This window comes from Glycine max, chromosome 3 (genome assembly GCF_000004515.6).
Source record: "Glycine max cultivar Williams 82 chromosome 3, Glycine_max_v4.0, whole genome shotgun sequence".
Taxonomy (NCBI): Eukaryota; Viridiplantae; Streptophyta; class Magnoliopsida; order Fabales; family Fabaceae; genus Glycine; species Glycine max.
The window spans coordinates 2,113,216-2,121,915 of record NC_016090.4 but is presented as its reverse complement, the minus strand read 5'-3'; the positions used below and the strand labels follow the sequence as shown (position 1 = coordinate 2,121,915).

Genomic DNA, 8,700 nt, shown 5'->3' with positions numbered 1-8,700 from the left:
TATATGATAAAATTAAAAAAATAATTCTATTACGCACCCAATTTGAAAGGAAGGAAAAAGTATTTTTTACTCAAAACCCAAATTTTCTTCATAAAGGTAATTCTAGTTGAAGAGTATGATCATTAATAACAACAAAGCTTTCTTTCGAGTATTTAGGGTTAGTTTAAATATATTTTTCATAAATACTTATAAGAAAAAAAAAAGAAAAATGAATAAGCTTATTCAAAAGATAAAATTAACTATGTATAAGTTAAAAAGAAACTTTGAGAAAACTAATATGAGAATTTTTATAAATTAGCTTATGCATAAATTAATTTTATTTTATGAGAAAACTTATTCATTTTTTTCTTTCTTATTTTTTCATGGATAAAAGACCTTTAATATTAAAAAAATTAGTTATCATAAATAGATTGATAATACAATATTAAGGAAGTTTAACTCAATTAATCGATACGTAAATAGAGCATGTTTAATTCCTATAGATTACAAAATTCTTAATTCAGTTATATATCTAAGTTTCAAATTGAAGACTACACATTAAGACACACTAATCTTACCTATAAAAAAAAAGTCATAGTAATCTCATGTGATTTGATAATAAGGGGGGAAAAGCATTTAATGAAAAATAAAAGTAGTTATCTTATTAAATTAAATTTTATAAAACAATAGTTGTAAAATTTAATTTAATACAAATTTTACAACAATATATAAAATTTAGTAGTACGTGCTAACGTTGTTGTGGGCTGAGTTGAACAGAAGAGATTTAGGCAGCCCGAACCGACGATGTTGTTTTTAACTGACAGCAGCACAAAGCGAACACTAACACTAACGTGAAACGCGTTGCGTTGTCGGAAAATCACCCTCACCTGGTTAGTTCCACTTCTTGTTCCCTTTTCCCCCTTTCACTCTTTGTTCTGCTCATGTTACTCATGCATTTCTTACCCTTTTTTTTTTGTTTTCTTTCCATTTTACTCGACCCCATCATTCTTTTTTAGAAAAAAAAAAGAAAAAAGATCCAATTTTTGGTGGGGTTTCTGCGAATAGAAATCTTGGATTTTACACTTCCTGTCCTGGGATGTGTTTTGTTTTAGAATATTTTTTGTTTAATTTAGAATTCAGTTCGAAACTCATGTTCCCGGGATTTTCCCTATTAAAATTGGTCCTCCCTTTCATTACAATGTTGTTTTAAATTTGCTTTTTTTTTTCTCTTTTAATGGTCTCTGATTGTTACTACAGGCAACTCTCTCTTTAGGGTTCTTGTTTGGGGGGAGGGGAATGCCTGTATGTAAATATGAATTTGTAATGGTGGATTCCCTCTTATATCAGTTTTGCATTGATGCAGTGGATATTGCACCTTGTTATAAATGAATATTCGCATATGTCTATGTGATCATTTTTTATTGTCATTCAATCATGGATTCTCAAATATGGTCGAATTGTTGACTTTTATGTGTTGGGTGATTTCTAATTGTTTGAAAGTGTAAAAAAAGTTCACTCTAACAGTTTGTTAAAATTAAATTGTATTTCGAAACATATTTAGGGTATTGACCTATTGCCCTGTTTGAAAAAATTACCCCATAAGCATTTAAAGAAGAAGAATATAAAAAAGCAAAATGAATCAAACATCTTTCATAAGTTAAAATTAACTTATGAACTTTAGCTTTTTGGAGAAGTTAGATCAGAGAGTTTCTAAAAAGTTGAAGTACATAAATTGATTTTAACTTATGGGAAAAGTTTAATTTATTTTACCTTCTTTCTACTATTTGTACTTACAGAGGAGTTTAACTAAACAGGGCGTAAGATGTAGATGTTGTCATTCGTGATAAGCTAGCTTTTAACCAATGATTATGTCTAATCTTTAGGATTTAGATGCATGCATATTTGAGTTTTATTTCAATAACTAAAGAATTTCTCCTTTTGCATTCATATGATACAAATATTTAGTAACTATATGTTATCCTCTAAAGGGGTTTTAGTATACCAATTTGAAGGTTTTTAATGAGTGAGCTGAAACTTCTGTTTGAATCATGGATATTTAAGATCACTGTGGAAGTCTCTAGGTGATGGCCGGTTCAGAACCTGTTAGGGCAGAGGGAGAGACTATGGCTGTGGATGCTGCCCCAAGGAAGCCCCGGATTCTACTTGCTGCGAGTGGGAGTGTTGCTGCTGTCAAATTTGCAAATCTTTGTCACTGTTTCTCTGAATGGGCAGATGTAAGAGCAGTTTCCACAAGTGCATCTTTGCATTTCATTGATAGAGCAGCAATGCCCAAGGATGTAATTCTATACACGGATGACAATGAATGGTCTAGTTGGAAGAAATTAGGTGATAGCGTGCTTCACATTGAGCTTCGCAAATGGGCTGATATCATGGTCATCGCTCCATTATCAGCAAACACCCTTGGCAAGGTAATCACGGATGTATTTTGGTAAACAACTTAATTAAGTGCATATCGAATAAGTGCTTAGGTTGTTTCTACAATGGAAGAGAAAATAAGATTAAACTTAAACTATTTTCAAAAGCTATTCTTGATAGCTTATTAAAATAAGCTATTTTCATAAACTCTCTTAAAGATTTAGGTTGTTGTGCCATAAGGAGGGATAAATACCAAGGACATTTATACCAATGAGCCATGAGAAACTATAAAAGTAAACTTGATACCACACCTTAATCCAAAACCTTAAGGTTTAGGTTTATGGGTCTTCTCCTCACTTATATGGTGTTCAACTTTTTCATTTTTACCCAATGTGAGACTTCACCTCACACTTGTACTCCAACTATTTCTCCCTCAAGTGTGAGTTTCTTCCACATAATAGTCTCCCCCTCGAGCAGAAGCCATTTTCAATCCACGAGTATTCAACGGTGACCCTTAGAACTTAATCGTAGCTGCCCCGACTTGTCTAGCCATTACTGCCAACTTTTAGTGTTCAGTTTTTGTGTGTAAATCTTACATAGGGCTTACATGCATGTTTCTGTTTAAGTACTTAAGCATTTACAATTGTCACTTCCTTCCTTTTCATTACTTAAGTATATGCCATTGTAGATTGCTGGAGGGTTGTGTGACAATCTACTGACATGCATCGTTCGAGCCTGGGACTACAGCAAGCCATTCTTTGTTGCACCAGCCATGAACACTTTTATGTGGAACAATCCTTTCACAGAGCGGCATCTCATCTCCATTGATGAGCTTGGCATTTCTCTCATCCCGCCTGTTACAAAGAGGTTAGCTTGTGGGGACTATGGCAATGGTGCCATGGCTGAACCCTCTACCATTTACTCAACTGTAAGGCTCTTCTATGAGTCTAAGGCTCAGCAAGGTAATGGTGATATCTGACAATGTTGACAATCAGAAACAAGTATGAATGGTGTGCTAGGACTTGTCTTGATCCCTTGTTTTATTGTATTTGTATTTCTCTTACATCTAGTCTGATAATAGGTGGCATGTTTTATTTAGGACAAAATTTAGATGCAGTTGCTTAGGTGCTTTTGGTGCTGTGCTCTAATTAGAAATGAAGTTTCTCCTTTGTAATTTGCAAAATAAAGGTTTGTATTAATACTTATATCAGCATAGTTTAAAACTCCAATTATAATTGGAGAACACCACCAAAAACACCTGAAAAACTGCATCTAGATTTTTTTCCTGATATTTATTGTAGAGGGAATGTGCTGCAGACTCCTTTATGCCTCGTAGAGTGATGCTTGTATACTTTCATTAGTCACCGGACTAGTTGGTGTAGGATCTTATACACCCTTGGATATGTGCCCATGTAGCATCATTTCATGTGCAATTTTAGAAACACTAAATTGTTTCGCCATTTGTAGAATGACCTTAAAAATACTTGAAAAGCATGATTCGAATGAGGATACGGCATTTTACAAAAGATGGCTTTGGTGTCACAAGCTAAACCTGTTAGTGACTAAACAGCAAGCCACAAAACCTGAACTTGCTAGCAAATAGCAATCAAACAGCAACTACGACATGAACTTTTTTATGCAGAAAAAATCTGAACATTAGAGTAGATAATGGCCTTTTAATGCCACAAAATGCAAACCTGTTAATAACCAAATAGTAAGCATGAAATGAACTTATGAACATGTAAAAAATCTTGGTGAATCATCTTCCTTGTGCATTATGTGATTCACAACTTCATTTTATACTACTATTCATCTATTCATCTATATGAACTTTACCTGTTGTTACTAAAAACTTCGTACCCCATTGTCCGGAGGCTCTTCGCTATGCGAAGGTATGGGGGAGGGATGTTGTACGCAGCCTTACCCTTGCATATGCAAAGAGGCTGTTTCCGGATTCGAACCCATGACCAACAAGTCACCAAGGCACAACTTTACCGCTGCACCAGGGTTCGCCCTCAACTTTACCTGTTGTTACTATGGAATTCAAATAGCTGAGCGATTTTCAATAACCGCAGTAGTGGCCTAAATAGTGGCTTTTCGGTCGCTATAGCAGCACTGCCATAATATTAGAATTCAAAAACCATATTTACTCTTGAAACATCATTGTTTGGCTAAATATTTCTACAAAAGTTACCTTTGTTTTGACCTCTATTCCTTCACACATTACAAAATTATTTTTTATCCTATGTTTTGTTCTTTCTTCATCCTTTAAACTTTCCCCTCAATTCACATTTTGCGGTTTTTTTTTTATCTAATTTGTTATGTACCTTTTCTATTAATTTCTGTGATCTTTCATTTTTTGTTTTATTACTATGTTCTTATTTCTCTTAGATTGATGATGATTGTGTGTGTAAACTATGAATTATTATTTATCATGAACTTCTTTAACTTCGGGTTTTTTGAGTATTTATGTGTAGTATGAAATATTAAGTTTGTTCTGTTTTGAGTATACATGTGTAGTATAAAATATTTAGTTTGTATTATAATATTTAAAATAGCGGTTATCTCACTTCTCCATCGCATTTGGAGTAAATCATACAAGTATTCAAAATCTTGTTTTTATGAAAACCATAAATATTGTATATAGGATCGAATTTTACTTGAAAATCGATAGAGTTATTATGAACACAAAGTTCTCCCTCTAACACAATTATATACTAAAAAATCAAATTTAAGATTATTAGTTAAGTTGAAACCATTTCAAGTTAGTTAATCCATACACTTGTAGGTCCAAGTGTTCAAAATCATGTGAAATAGAAAAGTTAAAAGAATATTTGTGAGCGTTGAGAAAAAGGCCCCCTGTAATTTACGATGTCACCACTGTGACGGAGCAAATTTACATCCCTCCTTATGATAGTCAAACATCCAATAGACAATATTCAAAATATCTATTGTTTTGGGAGAATATGTTTTGGCAAATCAATGAATAAGATTATTTGCAGTAAAATTGCAAATAACTGTATCAAGTAAATGAGTTGAATTGCTAAAAGAAAAAGTTGAAAAGAATTGGTGAAATTAATGTTATGCAAACAAATAATGCAACACCCTGAAAATTATAATTTAATTATATATATATATATATATATATATATATATATGTGTGTGTGTGTGTGTGTGTATTTTTATTTTTCTGAATAATTATCTGTAATTACTTCTCTGTGATTGATTTTTTTCTACCGTTAAATTGTCTACATTGTTTTATTTAAATATTGACTGCTGTGTTTTAATTAATTAAATTGTTTAGATGTTGCTTGAATTCACTTGATTTCTAAGGTTTGTCTGATAATTTAGTATTCGTGAAATTTTATCTGTAAAGTTGCAATTTGCATGATAAATGGCTAATGAGGCTAATGAGTAGTTAATGAGTATGAAATCCAAAATGAACATCTCGTATTACTCTCTTATTTTATTTTTCTACTTTCAAGTATAATAATATAAAAATAAATTATTACTTGAAGAAAGCTGAACAAATCTCATTCATGATCAATACAAAATTCATCACAATTCAAATGATGAGATGTCACGGTGCCGGAGTTTATCAATTTTAATCAAACACAATATGCCACCAAACCTTTGATTAGATTCTAAACCCTAAACCTTTAATTACTCAATGTGGATTAGATAAATTATGCACAAGATATCAACTACTTAGTCGCAAAAGTGAAGGAATGATGCCAAGGAAGACCTATTTAGCATTTACAGGTTATGTCTATTAGGACGTTGATATTTGGAATAACACCCAAAAAAATGTTAATGTACAAGCACATGCTAGTTGACAAATTGAGTTTATGTCGATTAAGACGTTGATATTTGGCATAACACCCCAAAAAAATTTAAAAGAATAATGTTAATGTCAAACACCTACTAGTCAATAATTGATGGAGAAAGCATGTTACAATGTCGCCTGTATGCATCAATTTGAAACGCTAGTTTCAAAGCCATGCGTGTATGCATCATTGACACCTGATGTCATTATCACAACACAACCACCATTGATATTCACATCGCAAAAAAGCACAATCTGATCATAAAAACTTGATAAAATCGTGTATGTAATGACATTGTTTGGAGTTTTTATACTCATTAAATAACAAATTATTATGTAATACGTTGTCACCATGAAATATTTATCAATTTTGTTGATGATCAATTTTGATTGAGAAAATTGACTAATTTTATTAGGATTTTAACTTTTAATTATATTTTTTTATCCATAAAATCTAAATATAATAACTTTTTTAAAAGTCATTTATCACGATTTCTTATTATTTGATTGTGTAATTTTTTTATGTTGATTTAAACTCTAAAAACAGATTCATTTACATGTCATTAACTTCTTTTTATCATTAATCACAAGATAATTTGTCAAGATTAGTTTTTAAAGTCAAACTTAAGGAATTAAAAGTAGAAAAAAGATTATTACACTTTTATATTTTTTAAATGTACTAAACGTTTTCTTTTTTAATAAAATTTTCTCTTTAGTTACTTAAAATCAATATGATGTTAACAAAAGTCAAATGAAAATGATTTTTTTAATAGCTAAAGAAAACTTTCATTAAGAAGGTACAAGTGGTACCCCTGTCCATTTACAAAGCATAAGGTAGCAATAGCCCAGGTATTTGGCTGTGGTGATGCCAAATCTGTATCCCCCAACTATACAAAATGTGTTTCCCAATCATACTAGTAAGTGATCGATATCCCAAATCTGTATTTGCCCTATTACTCCTAGGTGATTTATATCCCAAATGCTGAAAATAATAAACTCTTAAGTTAATCTTTTGAAATTGATTAGCCAATTTAATCTCTGAAATTTTAAAAACCTTTCATTAGTTAGTGACTTTGTAAAAAATGTCATTCATTTTAATTATATTTATTTTATTCAACCATGAGATAGACCCCTTAAATATTTTAGTTAATTTTTTCACTTTAACTTTTCACTAATGTAAATTTCATTTTATAAATTCAAGACTAATGGAAATGTTCAACCTATATAATTTTGAAAACTAATTTGGGAATCCATTCCATATGAAAAACTTAATATATATTTTTTTTCTGTTTTATGTCTTAAAAAATCTATTGTCTTTAGCATGCATGGTAAGTTTTATAGCCTTCTAAGAATCCCAATCATAAAAAGCCAAACTTAAATCTTGAAACATATGATTCTTACAATTTAATAATGAACAATGCATATCTTTTATCAATGTAAAATTTCTAGAAAATCTTTGTTGTGCTTTGCTTTGATTTTCTTGAGAGATAAAGGAAACAAGATTTTTGCATCCTTGATTTTTTTTTCTATTCTTTCTCTTTGATGATGGTTAAGGTTGAAAGAATACTCTAATATCAAGAAGTAAATCAATTACTACTCTCATCAAACAATAATTATTTATTAAAGTTATTGCATTTAAGTGTATAATCCATTTCCAATTTAGTTCATAATCATTAATTATATTTATTAGTTATTAATAAGTCACATACATTTTATATGAGACACTAAATCTTACATGCATATCAATTTTTTATATAAAAAAAAACTTGAATTTTTAAAGAAAAAACTTATATGAAATTCTCATTATGATTAATGCACAAAAGAATTTTCACATCCCAATTTATATCATTATATTTATTTGAGCTTTTCTGTTCATTCACAAATTATACTTCAACGAAATTATGTTTTTCATAAAAAAATAGTAATGATTTATGAATATCTCAGCATTTTAATCATTTCTCTCGATTTTACTCTTCCTATATTATATTTATATCTTTTCTCTCTTTTTTCTTATTATTTGGTATCGATCCATCAATATTTTTTTATTAAAAAAATAAGATAAATAAGGAGAATTGCAATTGCCATTTCAGAAAACTTTTTGAATTGGATATAACTTTTGATATCGTATTCATGATGTCCTTACAAGCCCAAAGTTAGTTGTTTTTATCGTATAGACAAAATGTAATGTGAAGCTTTTGGACTTTCCATTCCCCTTGTCAAACCAAAATAGATTTCACTTATTCCCCATTCATTTAGGAAGTGACTGGGCAAACTCTTTCTCAATAAGTTAGTAATAAATAAAAAAGTGTTTAATCCATATATTTTCGATCAAATGTGATAAAAAAGTTTGCACTTTTATTTTGATAAATTTGTTTCTCAAACTCATAAAAAAACATGTAAATTTAGTTCTTTCTTAGTTTAAAAATATATTATGAATTTTTATAGAAGAGAAAATAAATCTATATTTTTTTAAAAGTTTAAAAGCTAAATCTTTCGATGTAAAATGTTTTTAACCAGAA

At 30.1% G+C, this 8,700-nt stretch overlaps 1 protein-coding gene across 3 annotated transcripts; it reads left to right on the top strand.

Annotated features, from left to right (window-relative positions):
- Window positions 1-740: 740 nt before the first annotated feature.
- Window positions 741-3,815, top strand: LOC100499989 (uncharacterized). 3 transcript variants are annotated; one of them, XM_006576112.4, is made up of 3 exons: window positions 741-869; window positions 2,061-2,408; window positions 3,044-3,815. In XM_006576112.4, the coding sequence occupies exons 2-3, from the start codon at window positions 2,064-2,066 to the stop codon at window positions 3,332-3,334; spliced, it is 636 nt and encodes a 211-aa protein (XP_006576175.1). In that variant the 5' UTR covers window positions 741-869; window positions 2,061-2,063; the 3' UTR covers window positions 3,335-3,815.
- Window positions 3,816-8,700: the final 4,885 nt, after the last annotated feature.